At 40.5% G+C, this 22262-nt stretch overlaps 1 protein-coding gene across 1 annotated transcript in view; it reads left to right on the top strand.

Annotated features, from left to right (window-relative positions):
- Nucleotides 1–585: 585 nt before the first annotated feature.
- The window catches only part of LOC141146062 (ethanolaminephosphotransferase 1-like), a 130608-nt gene continuing 108931 nt past the window's right edge, over nt 586–22262 (top strand). The window contains exon 1 of the mRNA XM_073632825.1: nt 586–765. Within this exon, the coding sequence (XP_073488926.1) occupies nt 709–765 (57 nt within the window). The 5' untranslated portion in view covers nt 586–708. The remainder of the gene's footprint in view (nt 766–22262) is intronic.

The following is a 22262-nucleotide window of genomic DNA, read 5'->3' as shown; positions in this document are numbered from 1 at the left end:
TTTTAGGTTTTACTGGACCTACAAAATAGATGTAAACCCTAACTTCCCTTATTTGGTCTGTTACATATAACATTGAAAGCATCTTGTTATATCTATTAAAAAAAAAAAAAAAAAAATTGTCAGCCGATAGCTTTCTGTGCCTGTTTCTGCAGCACTCTTATCAGTTACTGTACATTGTTCCTAGCTATGTCCTAGGACTACACAACCCCTACCCTCACTGTAATGGAGAAGGGGAAGTTTCTGACTTGCAGTGACAATGCTTCTCCTCCAGTAGGATGTTACTGACTATGTTGTAGTCTGATTGTACTAATACTGCTGTTTCATCCAGAGGTATTTTTTCTCTTCTCTGTAAACTATAAAAGTAAAAAAACAAAAAAAGCTAAATATAATTAAGAAAAAAAACACCGTAAGAATAAATTTTTAATGACAAGATCAAGAGCTTTGTGTATTTTACTGGTCATTGGCAGTTAAAGCAAGGTGATACATTGAATACCTGCCTTCCTGGGTTGTGACATCAAAAACTGTGCTCTCCACAGATAAGATAGCAGTACACAGACTGACAAACACACCTACACTAACTCTTCTTACCAAGCAGACTGCTAAGCTACAGGAAGACCTGCATTGTGCTGCTGCCCGGAGGGGAACAATCAGAAGGCAGGAATTGCGTAGGGACAGAAGAGTTATATGAAAATACTGTGAATAAACATCATGTTTAACTACCAGTATATCAACTCAGATCAACTTGCTGGCTTTGACAAGTACAAGGTAACCCACAGTATTACAGTCTTTTTTTTAAAGATATATTTCATTGAAGCATTACATAGTCTACAGGATATATTTTGCCATTCATGCTATCAAGGCATTACTAATTTAAGGCTTAATAACATTCTAAATGATAACAATAAATTATCTTACATGCTTTTAGTTGGTAAGTAATTGTAATTAGAATTGTTTAGTTTGTTTAATTCTATATTCATGCAGCCCACATGCTGAATAGTTTTAAATTATTTTATTATCACGCATTACCGTAGAAAACAGCCTAAAACCAAGAACCAAGTATGTAACCAAAAAAGTTACATATTTTAGGTGAACTAAAATGCAGGATTTAATATTGTCTTTAGGAATTATGGCAGAAACCAATTTTAGGGGTCCAATTCTATCATGTGCATTGGGCTGCACTGAGCAGCGCTGTCCAACTCAGTCTGCATTTTTACACAAGTGGGTTGCAACACACTAAAAATCATCACAGTGCGCTGCAGTGCATAGATATTAATACCATGCTATTTTGTGACATTTTAGTGCATTTATTAAAAAGAAAAAAAAAAAACACAATAGTTCAATGCATTGTGCCAGTGTATTATACCACTCCTACACGTCATACACCAGTGGGATTGTGCTATAGGAAGCAAATTGTGCACCACTGGTGTGACTGGACCCTAAAGGACATAGTTAACATGAATTCATTTATTTGTGGTGGGGACATATTCTGTATGACTTGTTCTCATAGATTTTTTTTAGCAAGATTGATTTGTAAATTATATCAGTTTTGAGTGAGGAATCGCTGTAGGCATGGGGCCTTTCACGATAATGACAAGCATTTTTACTGTCAAGATTTGCATAGCCTTTATCCCTGGATCCCCAATAATATTGATATTCCTTTTTTTGCTTCAAGTGTTTGTAAACTCTAACTCAAAATTTCTCTTATTTGCTCACTACGGCTCACCACCCCGCGCAATCCCCCCCCCCCCCCCGCCAGGAGAACACAATGGCTCAGCAGGAGGGATTGATGTTGATGGGGAAATCAACTGATTATCGATTGACTGAAAGAAAATCACTCCATCTATGGCTGGCTTTAAATATACAATGGAATGCATTTTATTATATCTGTTCGCCAAGTGCTAAAAAGTAGCTGTTCTGTAGACAGTTATCAGTTGGCATTGTTCCATTGTTCCCAGTTATCTCTGTTGACTACAAAACACCTCCTTATTTCCCTAAAGATGTTAAAATACCGGGTTATGACTCTGAAACTCCACCTTCTGTTTTATGGTGAAAACAAATATTATCAATAGAAAAAAACACCAACGTTCACAAGCTCCTATATAGGAATAACTCTTTTTTATTCACATACAGCTCGACATACAAATAGCTAAAAAGGTTGGGCAAGTATAAAGTTAAAACAACCAATACCCATCAACACCTGGTATTATGCATTGCCCCTAATGCAGATACATAATGCAAAAGGACAATGAATGAACAAATGTCCATAAGACGGTGGCAGTCACCTGGTTTAGGTCCCTGTTGGGATATTTCTACTGATAGAGGACATTACGGACTGATAAGTATGTGTCTGTTATACTTATACCATGGCTTATGGATTGGTTTCCAGTCATGGACATCCTTGCATTTAATATGGATGGTTTCTGAGTTTATGCACATGGGATTACTTTTATATGCCTGACACCAGGCAGGCTACTGAGATTGTGGGGAGGTCTTTATGATGTAGGACCTACTTTAGTATGGATTTGTTTCTGGATGTGGAGCCAGTCCTGTTTTACCACAGTGTTCTGGCCAGTTCCCCCGGACCGCACACACATGAAGATATTTCTTATAAGGGACCTTTTCCCCGCTGTTAAAGTATTATTTTATCATGCTTATCTGAAGCTACTTTGGTGTATAGTGCAAAGCCCATCCATAGTACATGAAGCTAAATGCACTGCATGCTATACTGTATATGCACTGCTCCATTGGTCACTAGTCATGGTTTCACTTATATTTGGGTTCCAGTTCAAGCAGTGAATTATGATTCATGTTCTTGCATGCTGAAGATGAAATAAGTCATAGCCAGGCATTTAAAAAATTTTTTGGAAATACGTTTAATACTTTACTGGTTCTACCCCATTATTTGTTATTGGATTTCCTCCTCTGGGCAGGGAGGTTGGTGGGGCCTTGAGGATATATTTTTGGGCTTCATACAAAACACCTCCCCCTATGAAGAAAGGGGAAGTGTTTTATATTCCTAACACACTGCCTTATTAGGGTGACAGCACCGCTTATCCTAGATACAGTATAGTTGTTACACTAGGACAGAAAGTGTGTTCCTGGCAGGATCACCAGGTGAAAATAAAGAAAAAAAAGTGTGAAAAAAGAAAACTGAAGTAACTACCTACCATATCTAAGGAAAAGTAAGCTGCAATACATTTTTTTTTGTTTTTGGGTTTACTACCACTTTTTCTTGTTCAAATATTTTATTGACAAGGTGTAAAGAAGACGTACATAGGGTATGAATATGTACAATTTAGGAGGAAGGGAGAAAATGGAGTAATAACAAAAAAAACAAAGATGCAACAGTTAACTGACAGGGTCACAGCCCACAAAGATGGGTAAGGAAAAATAATGGTAGAACATTTAAAGTACATCTAAAGGCAGCATGCTCATTGTAATAAACCCTTATATAAACACCTCAAAGCTACACATGGTAATAAGCATAACAAATTAAATTATGATTTTCCTACTATTTAGATGCAATCGTGGTCTCTAATCCCCCTATTCATTCCTCCTTTGCTTGATAAGACTAGTGATGGTGGGAGGAGTTCAGTGGAGCTAGCATGTCATTTCCTTTCACTGAGCTAGCTTCTGCATCTCCCACAGTGAACTACATTTCCCATGAGTCCTCATGCCTTGTATCACGCCAAGTCTATTTTACATACCTCTGACCCCTGTGAATAATAAGCACCCTGAGGTGACACAAAACGATCACAGCGCTCTGGATCCAAAATGTTTATAAGTGCAAACATTTTTCACATGATTTAGATATATGTGATATGAGTAAAACGATAGATGTGCTCATTTATAATAAATCTTTAATTTTCCTTTATTGGAAATACAATCACAGAGTTTTTTTTTTAATTGTATAAAAGTGTTTACAGTGCTTTTTAATTGTTTTTAATATTATTTAATATAATAATTATTATTTAATACTAGTATTGAAATGTATTACCTGCTGCTAAATCTGCACACACTCACACACTTTGTGCTTTTCTCATGGCTGTTGTCTCTTGTTACATCTAGAAGCCAAGCAGACTAGAATAGGCTCAGTAGAGATAGGAGTGAGTGGGCGGAGCTTGGGCAGAACATGGGTGGGGCTTGGGTGGGAGTGGGCAGGGCATCATTGGGCGATCGTGAAGGGGAGGAGGAGCCTTGCCAAGAATACTGTGATGCCTGAGATGAAAGTGCAACTCCCCCAATGATGCCAGTACAGCACGTTGTAGTCTATACAAGGCGGCACCACACAAAGAAGAGAAAGCACAGTTGTCTCCTGATTACAGGAAATGAACATGAGAGCTTTCAGCTGCAGGCTGAAAAGGTAAATATGTGAACATCCTTACTATTATTTAAAAAACAACTAGTGACATATTTAACAGGTTACAGCTTTATATCACATACTTATTTTTTGTTTTTGACCATAGTTCTTCTTTAAGTGCGTGATGATTGCATAGTACCATGGTACCTGAGGTTAAGGGATACCGCAGGCGCCTACTGAGTTTAAGGAAGAGGGAACCCTCAGCGAGGTTATGTCAGTGGGTGATAATATGAAACTCAGTATGCGAGGGTCATCTAACAATATATGGAGTAAATAGAAGATGCTGATAAACCATGGGGTAGAGGAGGATGGTGACGGGAAAGGGATGTTATGCATATCTTAACACTCTAACTCCTGGAGCATCAGATGTAGTTGGGATCAGAACAGATTGCCTTTCTTAGATTGGGTTATCCTAAATCAGGGTGGTTAGTATGTATGAGAACCAACAGGTGAAAAGAGAAAGTATAGAAAAAAACAGGAATGGAAACTAGAGAGAAAGAGGAAAATAGGTCTCGAATGTCAAGGGGCGCTGGTACGGTTAAACAGAAAATATAGAGATATGGTCAGAGGGATAAGAAAGGCCCCGGGGGGGGGGTTAGGATGGGGTTAAAAATCTATTTCAGAGTGGCTCTGATGTCATATTTTCAGGGGGCTCAATGGAACAATAAAGATTTGTAAAAATCTGAGGGGAGGAAGTGATCTATCAACGGCTGCCACAGCCGTGGATACGTTCATATTTTAGGATTCTGTCCAAGAAAACTGCTTCTATTTTAGCATTAATCATGGCTCTGGTGACTCTTTTTTTGGTCTCTTCAGTATTAAGATGAGGAGTTTTCCAGGCCTTGTCGATCGCTTGCTTCGAAGTGGTACCTGCAGGAAGAGTTTAAATTGTAGGTGGGTTACTTGGGTTTTTTGTTGAGTAAGGCCATAACTGGGTTTGGGTCTAGTGAGTTGTTAAACAACGTGGAGAAGATATGAAAATTTTTGTCCAAAATGTTTTAACCAGTGGACAGGTCCACCAAATGTGGCGATGGGTGCCTGCTTCTGCGCAGCTGCAAAAGCAATGGGGGGAGTATGTGGCCAGGTATTTTATACACACATTTTTAATTGTCTAGGTTTCAAGAGGTCAAAATACGATTGAGTGGAATTTACCAGTTGAAAAATTCCCCTGCTGAGGTTGAAGCAACACAAGGGATACCAATCTCTGCAGAGAATTATTCCATCTGTTGACCTCTTGATATGCCACTAGGTCCGATGCTCTAGTGAGTATATTTGGTTACCCTTGATGATGGCGGCCATAATTTCTTTGAGTACAGTAGAGTGGAGCTTGTTTAGCATCTAAAGAATATGTTGATCTCTTTGTGATAGAATAAGATGTGTTTTTGACTTTCTTAGTGGAAGTGCTGAAATTATTTACATTATTTTCTTCACTTATGTACACCTTTTGTGTCTGCAGCCATCATCCTAGACAGATGGATTAGTGTGGATACATTTAACGTTGAAACAATTGTGACAGGATTATCTTAAAGCTGACATCCATCCTGGTAAACAAACAGGCACAACTTAAAGTAGCTCCCGCTTCAAAAATATATCATAGAATGTGTTTTTGTAAATGTAAGCAACTCAAGTACCTAATTTCAATTTGCAGTCATTTTATACCAGTGGTTCTCAACCACAGTCCTCAAGTACCCGCAAGGAGCCATGTTTTGGGAACTTCCCTTGGATAAAATAGTTCTTATCAACACCATATCATTGATATTGATTTAAAGCAGCTGTGCAAAGTAATGAAAAACCTGAAAACATGGCCCGTTGGGGGTACTTGAGGACTGAGGTTGAGAACCAATGGTTTATACAACAGAGCGTAGAGAAGGGGAGGGAGAAGCAGAACAAGGAGCCAGTCAGTGTGCTGCAGAGCAAGGAGCATGCTCATAGGAGGAATAAGCAAAGTGACAAAGAGATGAGCTCATCAGTGTGCTGCTTCTACTTTCACAGCCACATCACAGGTTGGGGGTGGGGGAAAGATATGTAAGTGAAAGTGAAACTGCAGCAAATAAAGGTCAGATCCCCAACTGTCAGGCAAGGCTGTTCTGTGTGACAGATCTTTGTAAATCTCAGACCTGGATGATCAGGAATATTAATCATAATTAAAGTAAAACAGCTATTATATATGTAATTCTGTGTATTCAGCTGTTTCCTTGAACTTCAGCTTTAATTTTACGATTGTCTAAGTGTGGGTTTCGAGCTCTGGGATCTATTTCAGTTTCAGAACAGTGTTTCAGCTGATAAAATTTTATCACATTAGTATATAACAATTATTTGCACTTCATACAGTCTAGGTGAAAGGGTGCTTATGATTAATTCACCAAATTTAGATCTTATTTCTTCCGTTGGCCTACTTCACAAGCTTAGCAGTTGGATTCTGTTGCATGATGACAGTGAACTGAAATAAAAGATGTAAGTGAACATGATTATGTGATGGGTTGTTTTGTATTATAGAAAGCTTCCAAACATGTAGTCACTTTCATCAGATGAGAAAGAAAATGAATGTGCTTTTCTAAAGATTATAACATTCCATGTAGGGCTAATTCATTTAAAAAATCAGATATACAGTAGGTGGCTTTACATCAGTGACATATAATAATATTCAGCAAAGGGAGCACCTAATTATAGCACCTAATATATTGTGGATATAGATGTATGTTTTGTTTTTTTTAAATCTTTTAATACATTATTTAGTCACCATATGTCACTATCTTGTTGTTATATTTTTGACTTCAGTATTGTTTAACAAGATTCCATGTCGGTGTTTAGTGTTCATAATGAAGAAATATTAGGGACCAGGACTTGCAACAAATGTTAAATCAGGCATATAGTTTATTTAAACTTCAGTGATATTGATAAACAGGACAAGAGAGGGTGATTCTCCCTATCAGGAACACAGACAGGAATAAAAATCTGACAGGTGTTCTAATCCCTCTTCATTCTATATACAATGTAAAACAATAAAAAAAAGTTTTGCTAAAACAATAAGTCAAACTTTTTTTATAGGTGTAGGTTCATTTGGCATTAAATTCACTTTAATAAATACAATTATGGTGACATTTACACATAATTTTTATATGGCATTGGAAAAAGTTCCTTAATGAATTTTATTTTATGCAGCATTGAATACTAGAATAGTTTAAATAGTTTAAATAGCTGGGTAAAATAAAATTCTGCCTTCTTATCCTTAAAGCGGAGTTCCACCCAAAAGTGTAACTTCTGCTTTAATCACTCCTTGCCCCCTTACATGCCACACTTGGCATATCATTTTTTGGGGGGGAAGGGGAGAGTGGGTACCTTCATTTTAGTGGGACTTCCTGTCCCACTTCCTGCTTCTTCTTCTCGGCTGCCTAGGCAACCCCCCTCTCGCCCTAGACTGCCCCTCCCTGCCAGCAATCTTCTGGGACATGTCACAGGTCCCAGAAGATTGCCGGCCCAATAGCAGAGCGCAGTGCGACTCAGGCATGTGAGGGCAACCCGGGCAGTGAAGCCGTAAGCTGTCACAGCCGAATACCCACAGTTGCTATGACGGTGCGAGAGGAGCGAGACTCCGGGCACCCGCAACGCTGGACCGTGGGACAGGTAGGTGTTTGTTTATTAAAAGTCAGCAGCTACACTTTTTGCAGCTGTTGACTTTTAATAAACTAAAAAAACGGGTGGAACTCCACTTTAAGCAGAAGATTTTGACTTATGACTTATTTTTTGGACTCACTTCATGCTATCTGCCTTCTAGTGATGCCACGGCCGTATGAACATTTAGTCACACATCTACCTGTGTAAATGTGTAAATATGTAAATATTTTGCATTTATTTTATACTAGTAAATTTTTCTTGCTTTTGGGATTCTCCCAAGACTCTGTATATTTAGCTAGTTGTTGGTTCTATACAGTATGTTATGTTTATGTATGCAATGTAGCACTTTCTCATTAACCATTTCAAGACCAAAAACAATTTTGCAACTTTAACATGTGTTAGTAAAACTGTACATATCATCACAACCACTTAGTGTATCCAGATGGATTATAGATTGTTTTTTTTCTGGACAGATTGGGCTTTTAAATTGATGGTTAATATTATTGGACATCTCATAATTTTGTTTTATTATTAAAGGAAAACTGGCTCAAAATAGCAAAAAAAAACAAACAATTTTTTTAAACTTTAGCTGTATATTTTTATATCATTACTATGGCACATCACAAACAATCCATGCAAAATGTGTTATTCTTTTGTACTTAATTTGTTCTGATTGGTATAGACCTGGAAGACACACTAGCAGGTACTGTAGCAGGCTTTAGCAGCACTGCTAGCAGCGGATGGAACTGATCCCAGTAGGACCTGCAGACTACTTTACATGCTGTGTGATCATTATAGGATTTATGTTTTGGAATATATTTCCTTTTTAATAAACAACACTTAAGTTTTAGCAGTACTATGCCATGTATTGTTTTAATTTCCCATGATTTCTGATGTGAATACAGTGGAGTGGGAAAAAGTGGAGGTGATCTGCTGGCTTGAAAAGAAGCCTCCTAGTCATGAAACCCCGCTGTGGGTTGATATAACATCCCACAACTGTGCCCCCCCTATCCATTCACAACTTTCTGTGGCTACCTCCCTGATACAGGAAATTTCTATCAATCCCAATCACTCGCCATGTCTCTGGGACAGTCAGAAATATTTAGGCGGATTCCTTTCACCTTACCACATTTTCACCACTTTCACCACATTAATACAGCAATCTGAATTATTCCACTACTTACAGGTCAAGCATTATGCATTTTCCACAGTACATATTGACTTTGACTTTTATACCCTTCGTATACAATATCCTAACCACCAAAGAAACACCTCAACCATTGAACTGTGTCTCTAAAAGGGAACAGGACCTACAGCATATCCTAGATCAAAGGCACTGGGATTAAATTTGGGCCACCACAAAATAACTCTCCTGTAATGGAGTGGTCGTGGAAACTAATTACAAAGTGCTGCTTCGGTTGTACATGGCTCCTAGTAGGCTGACACACGTTTCTGACCGACTATACTGTGCACTGTTTTTGTGGCTGCCCTGACACTGGATCCTTTTTGCACATTTGGTGGACCTGTCCAGTAGCCCAGCATTTTTGACAGCAAGTGTACCAACTCCTCCGAACTCTTTTTCACCCAGCCCCCATACTCACTTCACCTTTATGACTTATGTACTCACAGCTGCAAAACAAGTCATAGCAAACGCCTGGATGTCACCACATATCACCATATCAAAGGTTAAACCCAGAGTCCAATGGACCCTGATAAATGAAAAATTAACAGCACGATTCCAAAATACCATGCCCAAATTCCGTTGAGTTTGGGACCCCAGGATTATGACATTTCTCCCGTGAGATTTTGATCACTGCTGTGAAAACCTGCCTCATGGCATCCCGGAACGAATTGCCCTGGAACCTGCCAAATGAACTCTTTCCCCCATTTCCTCCACGCCCCCCCCCCCCACAACTGCATGCTTCCTCCCAGCCCCCTCTCCCCTCCTCCCTCATCTTTTCACCACTCATCTATACTCACTGTTCCTCTTTCTTTCTTGACATAAAAGCCCCATACACAACCAAGGTAGGCACCCTGAGTGCACTTAAGTCTAATCACATAGCCAGAACTGTTTATTTGTGCATACATTCATATGTTTCCTGGTATTTGTGTAAACAGTTCTTACATTCTGTACACTCAATGTTGCTATGAAACTTCTCATTTACACTCTACTAATAAAAATTATTGAACAAGGGAAGCTGATGTTTAGGATCAGAGGATTTCAGAGTACGTTTTTTCTGATCTTTTTCTAAAGAGAAGCAATATTTGAAGATGAGTGGATGTCAAATTTAAGTGGTGGAGGGAACCTGGATGTGGAATCTACACTGAATTTTATGGCACTTGGATGTGTAGCCCTGTTATGAGGGGGTATCATATGAAATTGCCGTCTCCACACAGGCTATGGCACCAACCTGCAGGTAACCAAAGGAGCCAGAGCCTTCAGTAAAGGAATAGTGGACAATGAATATATAATTGGCAGTGCCTCCACCTAGAGCAGGGCTCCAGCATATGTAGTGATGATCCCTTTCTAGGACAATAACTATTAACTCACTCAAAATAAGCATAGATTTCTAAAAGTAAAGATATGCAGACATACCAGCAGGTGATTAGTGTAACTTTATATATGATAAAGTGATGGCATTACATACAACCAAAGCAATAACAGGAAGAATGTACATTTAGTTATATGGTTACATAGTAGGTGAGGTTGAAAAAAGATACAAGTCCATCAAGTCCAAACTATGTGTGTGATTATAAGTCAGTATTACCATGTATATCCCTGTATGTTGTGGTCATTCAGGTGCTTATCTAATAGTTTTTTGAAACTATCGATGCCCCCCACTGAGACCACCACCTGTGGAAGATAATTACACATCCTTGCCACTCTTACAGTAAAGAACTCTCTACGTAGTTTAAGGTTAAACCTCTTTTCTTCTAATTTTAATGAGTGGCCACGTGTGTTGTTAAACTCCCTTCCGCGAAAAAGTTTTATCCCTATTGTGGGGTCACCAGTACGTTATTTGTAAATTGAAATCATATCCCCTCTCAAGCGTCTCTTCTCCAGAGAGAAGAAGTTCAGTGCTCGCAACCTTTCCTCATAACTAAGATCCTCCAGACCCTTTATTAGCTTTGTTGCCCTTCTTTGTACTCGCTCCATTTCCAGTACATCCTTCCTGAGGACTGGTGCCCAGAACTGGACAGCATACTTTAGGTGCGGCCGGACCAAAGTCTTGTAGAGTAGGAGAATTATCACTTGAACCCTGGAGTTCATCCCTTTTTTAATGCATACCAATATTCTGTTTGCTTTGTTAGCAGCAGCTTGGCATTGCCATCATCTACTTGGACCCACTGGTGCTTTTTCATCCTAGATTCCCCCAAAGGATCTCCCTCTAGTGTATAAATTACATTCATATTTTTGCCACCCAAATGCATTATTTTAAATTTTTCTACATTAAACCTCATTTGCCATGTAGTTGCCCACCCCATTAATTTGTTCAGATCTTCTTGCAAGGTTTCCTCATCCTGCGGAGAAGTTTACATATGTCTGAAAAAAACAGTGTATATATGTATCTATATATACGGATATATAACTAAAGGCCTTTAACACCAATACCTCCAATTAGGCACTGTGGCACGGTTAAGTTGCAAGGGCCCCTGATGAGCTAGCTTGCAAGGCGTAACACAATCTGGCTTGAGAGGATGATGCATCTGTGGAGAGGTGGCTTCCTGGGGACACTTGTACAGATGAACACAACGATGGCGAAGAAGTCTGGAACAGGCCACCTGCAAGGCAAATCAGGCCTATCTAGCCTATCTTTTGGTCCCTAACCTGACTATAGGCTATCAGTGCTATTGGACCGCTACCTATCTAAATGGTCATCGGAAGCCTATCCTGCCGCTACCCTGAGCTGTTTGCCATTTTCTAGGCTAATACTGGCTAGGAACCACTCCAGACCAATGTAGTGACCTCCCGGACTTCTAGATGCCTAATGGTGACCTCCAGAGTTAGGGAGAGCTGACATCCTTCCTTGTAAAGTGGGTTAGCAGGCATGGTGGGTGTAATGCAAGATGAAATTATTTTTTGAATGCGAACAAGATTTTTGTTGTCTTTTAACAAAATCTGTGGGAGAGCGGGTTAGGGCCAGGACACACTTAGATAGATGTAATGGTAATTGTGAAAGGTAAAATTTTGTGCAGCGCTCAAAAAATTAATGGTCATAAAAATTCATATATATAAAAACTGTGCAATGACCACAAAAAACAGTGAAAGGTGATGTGAAATTCACACCCAAACTAAAGTCCATGTGCCATCATATAAAGATTTTTAAACCATAGATATAACATTCCCTGGATAAACTGTGAAGACTGTCCAATTGGTCAAGAGATGTCACAGAGAAGCAGTCCTCAGAAGCAGTCAACTTGTTATACCAAATTCTCTCAAATGTTCAAAATAGCATGACCAAAAAAGAAAATACTCCACATGTGAATCCCTATAAAAATAGAAATTTAGTAAAAAAATATTGGAAACACTCACATTTGGAAAGTGGATCAAGCGCTTGAAAATAAGGTTTGTGGGTAACGCAGTGACATCAGCAGGGCTCGTCCCGATGCGTTTCGTCTAAAGAGACATCATCTGGTGTGGACCAGGCGTGAAAGTCCCATACTTTGGTGTTTATACCAAAGTTGGACAGGGGCATTTTCATTTTTTTTTATTTTGCTTTATTTTTTTTTATTTTTAGTTTCTTTTACAACATTTTTTTAATCACTTTTATTCCTATTACAAGGAATGTAAACATCCCTTGTAATAGGAGTCATTAGTGACAGGTCCTCTTTATGGAGAGATGCGGGGTCAATAAGACCCCACATCTCTCCTCCATGCTGGAAAGCATGAGATCGGGAAAAAAATCCACGATCTCATGCTTACCAGCCACGATCGCGGCTTTGTTTACATCCGCGGCCCAGACTTGACGTCATAACGTCGTGCCTGGGCCCCCGAAGGTCATAGAAATGATCGGTGACCATATGGTCACCGGACATCTCTATGCTCGTCATCCGGTGGTGGCCGATTCTTTCTCCGGGTCCCTGATGGCACGGGAGGGCCCGGAGAAGCACCGGATGGCGGCGGGAGGGGGGATCTCCCCTCCCGTCGCCTGTAAGAATGATCAAGTGGTGGAACTGCCGCTATGATCATTCTTATGGTGCACAGAATCGCCGGCTGAAAACAAGGATATCTGAATGAGGCCTGTAGCTGCAGGCCTCATTCAGATATTCCCACTGAAAGTCCTGGACATCATTTGACGTCCTTTGGTGGGAAGTGGTTAAAGTGCCCATCCCTCCGTGCTCGTGCGCAGAAGCGAACACATACGTAAGTCACGACCGCAAATGTAAACAGTGTTTAAACCACACATGTGAGGTATCGCCTTGATCGTTTGAGCGAGAGCAGTAATTCTAGCACAAGACCTCCTCATTAACTCTAAACTGGTAACCTGTAGAAATGTTTAAAGCATCGCCTTTGGAGATTTTTAAGTACTGTAGTTTGTCACCATTCCACGAGTGTGCGCAAGCATAGCATGGGGTCTGGGTAATATGCAGGGGGGGCTGAGAAGGGGGGTGCTGTGTGATGTGCAGGGGGGCTGTGTAATATGCAGGGGGGCTGTGTAATGTAAAGGGGGCCAGAGCTACAGGGGCTGTGTAATGTAAAGGGGTCCAAAAGGGCGGGGCTGTGTAATGTAAAGGGGTCCAGAGGTGCGGGGCTGTGTAATGTAAAGGGGTCCAGATTATTATCTTTATTTATTAGCAGGTGAATGCGCCCCTCCATGCATTCACATACATTGAATCCAGCCCTTAAGTGGAAAAAGGTTCCTGACCCCTGTTGTAGAGAAAAGAGGAGATCTCATAGCATGAGAGAAACATCTATACTCAACAAAAAGAGTTTAGAACGTTTTTTTTTTTACAATCTTTCTTTGAAGAAAGCCAATACTATCTGGTGAGTGGCTGTCCATATGAATTGGTGAAGGGACACAACGATCCGCACTGAATTTTTTATATTTATACAAAGAAACATGGTCCATGGATGAACTTAATACAAAAAGGGGATTGAACGATATTTGTTTTTGGACTGTTTTAGAAACAGATACAGATGTTTTAAGCTTTTTTATTACTTTCACAAAGTATCACATTGTGTGATATTTATACAGATATTGTAGTGTTGTATTGAATCTTCCACTTTTTAAAGAGGAGTTTCCACTAAAAATTAAAAATTAAAAGTCAGCAGCTACAAATACTGCAGCTGCTGACTTTTAATAATCGGACACTTACCTGTCCCAGGGTCCAGCGATGCGGGGGATTGGAAGCCCCGCTCGTCTCCCCCTCCGTTCGGCGGCACCGGCATTGCAACTGTGGGCGCTCAGCTTTGGCTTCACAGCCGGGCACCCACTGCGCATGCTCGAGCGGCGCCACGCGCCGTGATTGGCCGCACAATCATATGGGATCTGTCACGTGTCCCATATGATTGACAAGAGGGAGGGGGCAGAGCTAAGCCCTTCCTGCGCCGAGGGGAAGTGATGTCACCAGCCCAGGCACTGAAGGAGGCAGACTACGAGGGACCCCCTAGCAACAGGCATTTAGAGGTGAGTAAAAAAAAATTACAAATTTTTTGTTTTTTAAGTCACATTTATGCATTTTTATTTTGGGGGTGGAACACCACTTTAAGTTTATTATGCTACTGTCACTAACACAGCCACTCACTAAAGTTGATCAAGCCCTGATCTAGTTAAGCTTTCTTTTTTTTTAACCCAATTTTTTTTAGACTTCTCCAGTGAGGTGATACATTGTATTTTTTCCTCTTTACAGAGGAAAAGCACACTGGACACTGGGGTGGGTCTTCATAGTAGTGATCACTGGTTGGCTAATCACAAACAGCACATGATTGGGAGCCAGTTCTCCCAGCTCCTGATCTTTAGAATGAGACCCCAGTCGATCAAGTGCTTCCAGCACAAACACAGGAGCGCATATATATGCCACCCAATAAAGCCCATTTCCTTGATGCCACATATATGTGTTGCTCAATCATAAAAGAGATTACATTTGGGGTTTAGGTATGATTCTTATTGCATAGTTATATGTTAGAATGCAAATCTCATACGTGACTGATCCCTGTGGAATGCCTTACAAGGCATTCTCTAATTGGATGAGGTGGTGATCCTGATGTCACTGCCCCACCTCCCCCAACCATTTCCAATTGGTGAACTTGTATTCACTGAAAATAACACAAGACTTTCTCTGAATGATAAACGGTGCTGAGTGAGTGACCCTCTGTGGCTATTGTGCAGAAGGGCAGCCACTGAGCACTGGACCTGGAAGACTGCTGCTATCATTGTATCTTTGCTCTGCATAACCTTTTTAACACTGAGCTCCTGGTCTACGTAGCAGTTGGGATTGACATCAGGAATTCAGGATGACCCAAGCAGGGTTATAGTGATGAACTTCTATTTGCCGATCCACCTTCTTTTTTTGAACCCGGAAGTGTTCTGCTTTGAGCAATAACAGGTTTCTGGCCAGGGCTGCTTATAAGGCAGTACAACTGGTCCAGGCCTCATCAGCTAAACAGGGGGGCCCTGGGCAGCTTTATTATTAATCTCTGCCTAAATAAATAAATACATTTTACTAGAACACACCCCCACTCCTACTTGTTTACAGGACTTAAATTTCATTTCCCCGGGATATGGGGTGGGCAGGAAGGGCAGCTGACCTGGGCACTGTGGTATCTTGTGAGGTGGGGAGGGGGGCACCACAAGGAGATTGGGGGAGGGGATTTGTGTTGAGAAGGGGAATTTTGGGGGCAGCCGGGGTAAGAATTCTTTTAGCAGGGCAAATTTGAGGTGGTGCACTAGGAGTGGTGATTTTGGGGGATTTGTGTTACGAAGGGGGGTGGGGGAAGAGGATTTGTGCTGGGAGGGGGGGATTGGGGGGTTTGAGCTATAACAGTAACATGGTAGAGGGGAGATTTTTTTTTGGGGGGGGGGGGGAATTTGTTCTTGGAGTGGAAATCTGAGGAGTAGAGGATTTGTGCTAGGAGGGGAAAGATTTTTTTTTGGGGGGAGGGGATTTGTGGTGGGGGCATATGGGAAGAAATTGAGCTGGGTGCTTAGGGGTAAGCATGCGGATTAGTGTCCTATTTTTTGGGGAGAGGGGATTTTTGCTGACACATATTGCTCATACATTTTGGGGGGGGGAGGTGCAATTTGGCATGTTCACTCTCGGCTCTAGATGACCTTGTCCCAGCAAGGGGCATAGGCGCATAAAGCTAGGGCCAATGTTCCGCTGCACCCTGGGGTGGGGGTTGAAGCGGGGGTGGTGGGGCCTCGTCAGGAAGGCTGTATGGTGCCCCATGAGTGTGGCTGTCAAATTCTGCCTGCCAGCCGCCAGGCAGTACTCCATTTGTTTGGAAGAAGTGCAGGGGAGACATCAGTACTTTAATAGACCTATGATGTCTCCATAAAGAGGTACTATAACCTTCCTACACTATTGTTAGCCCCATTGTGATAGCAAATAGTTAATAAAAAAAAAAAAAAAAAAAAAAAGGTTAATACAATACATTTAAAAAGCTTTAGGGGACCCACATCCTGCTCCCATGCACCACATACCTCAACATTCATACCCCTAGAAAATGCATAGTTATGTAAACAACAAGTACGTGACACATATTGGGTATCCTCATGCATGCCAGAATGAGAAAACTTCTAGAGCAGGGATGTCCAAACTTTTTTCAAAGAGGGCCAGATTTGATGAAGTGAACATGCGTGAGAGTTGACCCTTTTGCCTGACATTCTTTGAACCATTTAAATTCGGTCTAAGTGTGTTCGTCCGAGCACTTATACACTGCCCAACAAGAATTATCTTGCCTTTGTGGTTGTGCGTGGTGAAGAGATGAGCTTGGGCGCATTATTTGGATATATATATCATTTGTGGCCCCCAAAGAATCCCTGAGTGCCACTCAGGACTAAGGATGAGCTTGGGCGTGTTATTTGGATATAGCATATTTATCGACATATAATATGCACAGGTGTATAACACGCACCTTCATTTTAAGAGGGAAGTTTCAGGAAAAAAACTTAAATTTTAAATAAAGAACTTTGAAGCAAAATAAGGGTCACAGTCCATCAATGCAGCCTGATCAGTGCCCATCTGCAGCCTCACAAGTACCCATAAAGGCAGCCCCCACAGTGCCCATCAGCAGCTTCTCCATTGCCCATTAATGGAGCCGGTCCACACAGCTCCGGGACGGCTGCAGGGCGAATTGCACAGGAGTCCTGTGCATCTTCTGGTCTGTTTTAGGTCCAAATTCAGCCAAAAATTCAGACCGAAATCGGACCTGAAATGGTGAACAGGAAAGCATCGGACCCTGCTGTGAGCTGCTCCGCATGGAGATGTGAACCCAGCCTGAAACATGTTAAATTTTTGTTTTTAGGTTTAGTAGAGCTTTAAGCCATTGAGAAAGTGCCTTGAAAAAGTATTCATACCCCTTGAAATTTTCCACATTTTGTCATGATGCAAACAAAAACTTAAATGTATTTTATTGGAATTTTATGTGATAGACCAACACAAAGTGACACATAATTGTGAAGTGGAAGGAAAATGATAAATGGTTTTCAACATTTTTTACAAATAAATATGTGATAAGTGTGGCTTGCATTTGTATTCAGCCCAGTCAATACTTTGTAGAACCACCTTTCACTGCAATTACAGCTGCAAGTCTTTTTGGGGATGTCTTTACCAGCTTTGCACATCTAGAGAGTGACATTTTTGCCCAATTTTCTTTGCAAAATAACTCAAGCTCTGTAAGATTGGATGAAGAGCGTCCGTGAACGGCAATTTTCAAGTCTTGCCACAGATTCTCAATTGGATTTGGGTCTGGACTTTGGGTAGGCCATTCTAACACACAAATATGCACTGTCCTAAACCATTCCATTGTAGCTCTGGCTGTATGTTTAGGGTCATTGTCCTGCTGGAAGGTGAACCTCCGCCCCAGTCTTAAGTCTTTTTCAGACTCTAACAGGTTTTCGTCTAAGATTGCCCTGTATTTGGCTCCATCCATCTTCACATCAACTATGTCCAGCTTCCCTGTCCCTGCTGAACAAAAGCATCCCTACAACATGATGCTACCACCACCATATTTCACGATGGGGAATGGTTTGTTAAGGATGATGTGTAGTGTTGTTTTTCTGCCACACATAGCGTTTTGCTTTTAGGACAGAAAGCTCAATTTTGGTCTCATCTGACCAGAGCACCTTCTTCCACGTGTTTGTTGTGTCCCCCACGTGGCTTCTCGCAAACTGCAAATGGGACTTCTTATGGCTTTCTTTCAACAGTGGCTTTCTTCTTGACACTCTTCCATAAAGGCCAGATTTGTGGAGTGCACAACTAATAGGCAGATTCTTCCCACTGAGCTGTGGATCATTGTAGCTCCTCCAGAGTTACCATGGTCCTCTTGGCTGCTTCTCTGATTAATGTTCTCCTTGCCCGGCCTGTCAGATTAGGTGAACAGCCATGTTTTAGCAGGTTTGCAGTTGTGCCATATTCTTTCCATTTTTGGATGATGGATTGAACAGTGCTCTGAGAGATGTTCAAAGCTTGGGATATTTGTTTGTAACCTAATCCTGCTTTAAACTTCTCCACAACTTTATCCCTGACCTGTCTGGTGTGTTCCTTGGCCTTCATGATGCTGTTTGTTCACTAAGGTTCTTTGACAAACCTCTGAGGGCTTCACAGAACAGCTGTATTTATATTGAAATTAAATTATACACAGGTGGACTCTATTTACTAATTAAGTGACTTCTGAAGGCAATTGGTTCCAATAGATTTTAGTTAGGGGTATCAGAGTAAAGGGGGCTGAATACAAATGCACGCCACACTTTTCAGATATTTATTTGTAAAAACAATTGAAAACCACTCATCATTTTCCTTCCACTTCACAATTATGTGCCACTTTGTGTTGGTCTATCAAATAAAATCCCCAAAAAATACATTTACGTTTTTAGCTGTAACATGACAAAATGTGGAGAATGTCAAGAGGTATGAATACATTGTCAAGGCATTGTATGTGTGTTGAAAAATAAAATGCACCTTTTTTGCATGTAAACAAGTGCAGGTGAATCTAGGCAAGTGAATGTTCCTACATTTACCTTTTATTTTTCTGCAAAAAAGATCAATTGAATTAAAGAGCCACAATACAGGCCAAGAATTTGTAAATGTATTATCAAAAGTTATACAACATCGTTGGGGAAAATTCCAGTGTGTGTGGTGATCTGATGCTAGTTGGGGTAATGATTAAGAAGTAACGGGATAGGTGTAGGAAACCTAGATCCACAGAATGAATGAAGTAGGAAGATGATTATCTGTAGGTCCTAAGCTACAGCTTCCTTTTACACTATGGACATAGTACATCTAAGAGCCTCAGAGCATCGGAAGTGCACACTGCTTTTTTAGCAGAATTTTAAAAAATTACATTTTTTTAAGGGTGCTATTTAGGCCCGATTAACATTTTCGACGTTTATAAGATTTACATATTTGAGTTTAGGTCACCTTTAACCACTTCAGCCCCGGAAGGATTTACCCCCTTCCTGACCAGAGCACTTTTTACAATTTGGCACTGCGTCGCTTTAACGGCTAATTGCGCGGTCATGCAATGCTGTACCCAAATGAAATTTGCGTCCTTTTCTTCCCACAAATAGAGCTTTCTTTTGATGGTATTTGATCACCTCTGCAGCTTTTATTTTTTGCGCTATAAACGGAAAAAGACTGAAAACTTTGAAAAAAAATGATATTTTCTACTTTTTGTTATAAAAAAAATCCAATAAACTCAATTTTAGTCATACATTTAGGCCAAAATGTATTCGGCCACATGTCTTTGGTAAAAAAAAATGTCAATAAGCGTATATTTATTGGTTTGCGCAAAAGTTATAGCGTCTACAAACTAGGGTACATTTTCTGGAATTTACACAGCTTTTAGTTTATGACTGCCTATATCATTTCTTGAGGGGCTAAAATGGCAGGACAGTACAAAACCCCCCCAAATGACCCTATTTTGGAAAGTAGACACCCCAAGGAAATTGCTGAGAGGCATGTTGAGCCCATTGAATATTATTTTTTTTGTCCCAAGTGATAGAATAATGACAAAAAAAAAAAAAATTACAAAAAGTTGTCACTAAATGATATATTGCTCACAGAGACCATGGGCATATGTGGAATTGCACCCCAAAATACATTTAGCTGCTTCTCCTGAGTACGGGGATACCACATGTGTGGGACTTTTTGGAGCCTAGCCGCGTACGGGGCCCCGCAAACCAATCACCGCTTTCAGGATTTCTAAGGGTGTAAATTTTTGATTTCACTCCTCACTACCTATCACAGTTTTGAAGGCCATAAAATGCCCAGATGGCATAAACCCCCCCCCCCCCCCCCAAATGACCCCATTTTGGAAAGTAGACACCCCAAGCTATTTGCTGAGAGGCATGGTGAGTATTTTGCAGCTCTCATTTGTTTTTGAAAATGAAGAAAGACAAGAAAAAACATTTTTTTTTCTTTTTTCAATTTTCAAAACTTTGTGACAAAAAGTGAGGTCTGCAAAATACTCACTATACCTCTCAGCAAATAGCTTAGGGTGTCTACTTTCCAAAATGGGGTCATTAGGGGGGGTTTGTGCCACCTGGGCGTTCCATGGCCTCCGAAACTGTGATAGGCAGTGAAGAGTGAAATCAAAAATTTACGCCCTTAGAAAGCCTGAAGGCAGTGCTTGGTTTTCGGGGTCCCGTACGCGACTAGGCTCCCAAAAAGTCTCACACATTTGGTATCCCTGTACTCAGGAGAAGCAACAGAATGTATTTTGGGGTGTAATTTCACATATTCCCATGGCCTGTTCGAGCAATATATCATTTAGTGACAACTTTGTGCAAAAAAAAAAAATTGTCTCTTTCCCGCAACTTGTGTCACAATATAAAATATTCCATGGACTCGACATGCCTCTCAGCAAATAGCTTGGGGTGTCTACTTTCCAAAATGGGGTCATTTGGGGGGGTTTTGAACTGTCCTGGGATTTTATGCACAACATTTAGAAGCTTATGTCACACATCACCCACTCTTCTAACCACTTGAAGACAAAGTCCTTTCTGACACTTTTTGTTTACATGAAAAAATTATTTTTTTTTGCAAGAAAATTATTTTGAAACCCCCAAATATTATATATATTCTTTAAAGCAAATGCCCTACAGATTAAAATGGTGGGTGTTTCATTTTTTTTTTCACACAGTATTTGCGCAGCGATTTTTCAAACGCATTTTTTGGGGAAAAAACACACTTTTTTAAAATTTTAATGCACTAAAACACACTATATTGCCCAAATGTTTGATGAAATAAAAAAGATGATCTTAGGCCGAGTACATGGATACCAAACATGACATGCTTTACAATTGTGCACAAACGTGCAGTGGCAACAAATTAAATACATTTTTAAAAGCCTTTAAAAGCCTTTACAGGTTACCACTTTAGATTTACAGAGGAGGTCTACTGCTAAAATTACTGCCCTTGATCTGACCTTCGCGGTGATACCTCACATGCATGGTGCAATTGCTGTTTACATTTGACGACAGACCAACGCTTGCGTTCGCCTTAGTGCGAGAGCAGGGGGCGACAGGGGTGCTTTATTTTTTTTTTCTTTATTATTTTTTTGCTTTTTTTATCTTATTTTTAAACTGTTCCTTTCATTTTTTTTTTAATCATTAAGTGTTCTTGCATAGCAAGACCACTTATTGTTATCTCACATATATATTATTAAGTGTTCTTGCATAGCAAGACCACTTACTGTTATCTCACATATATATTATTCTTATTATTATAGCCAAATTTACCACCCTAACTCCTCCCACAGTTTTTACACTACATAGACAAGTAATATACCGAAACGTGCGGATTGTTCCCGAATGGTGTGCTATTACTTTGTGGAACGTTTCGCCGAATGGTTCACGAAATATCGTCGTTTTTGCGGCGAAATTGGTCCCATAGGAATGAATAGGGAAACTAGAGTGGGAGATGACAAAAGCTGAAAAATCAGAACATGATTTCTAAACTGCTGCCACTCCCTCATTTTCAAGCCCACCTACACAAATCTTATATCAAAACGTTCAGCTATCCCTGCTGCCACTAAACATGTCCACGGCTAAGCTATAGTCCTGATAGTTTTCACAATATGACCATTTGTTTGCAACTCACGCCGTCCATTGACATTCATTGA

This window comes from Aquarana catesbeiana, linkage group LG05, assembly GCF_042186555.1.
Source record: "Aquarana catesbeiana isolate 2022-GZ linkage group LG05, ASM4218655v1, whole genome shotgun sequence".
Classification (NCBI taxonomy): domain Eukaryota; kingdom Metazoa; phylum Chordata; class Amphibia; order Anura; family Ranidae; genus Aquarana; species Aquarana catesbeiana.
This window is presented reverse-complemented; position numbering and strand designations above follow the sequence as displayed.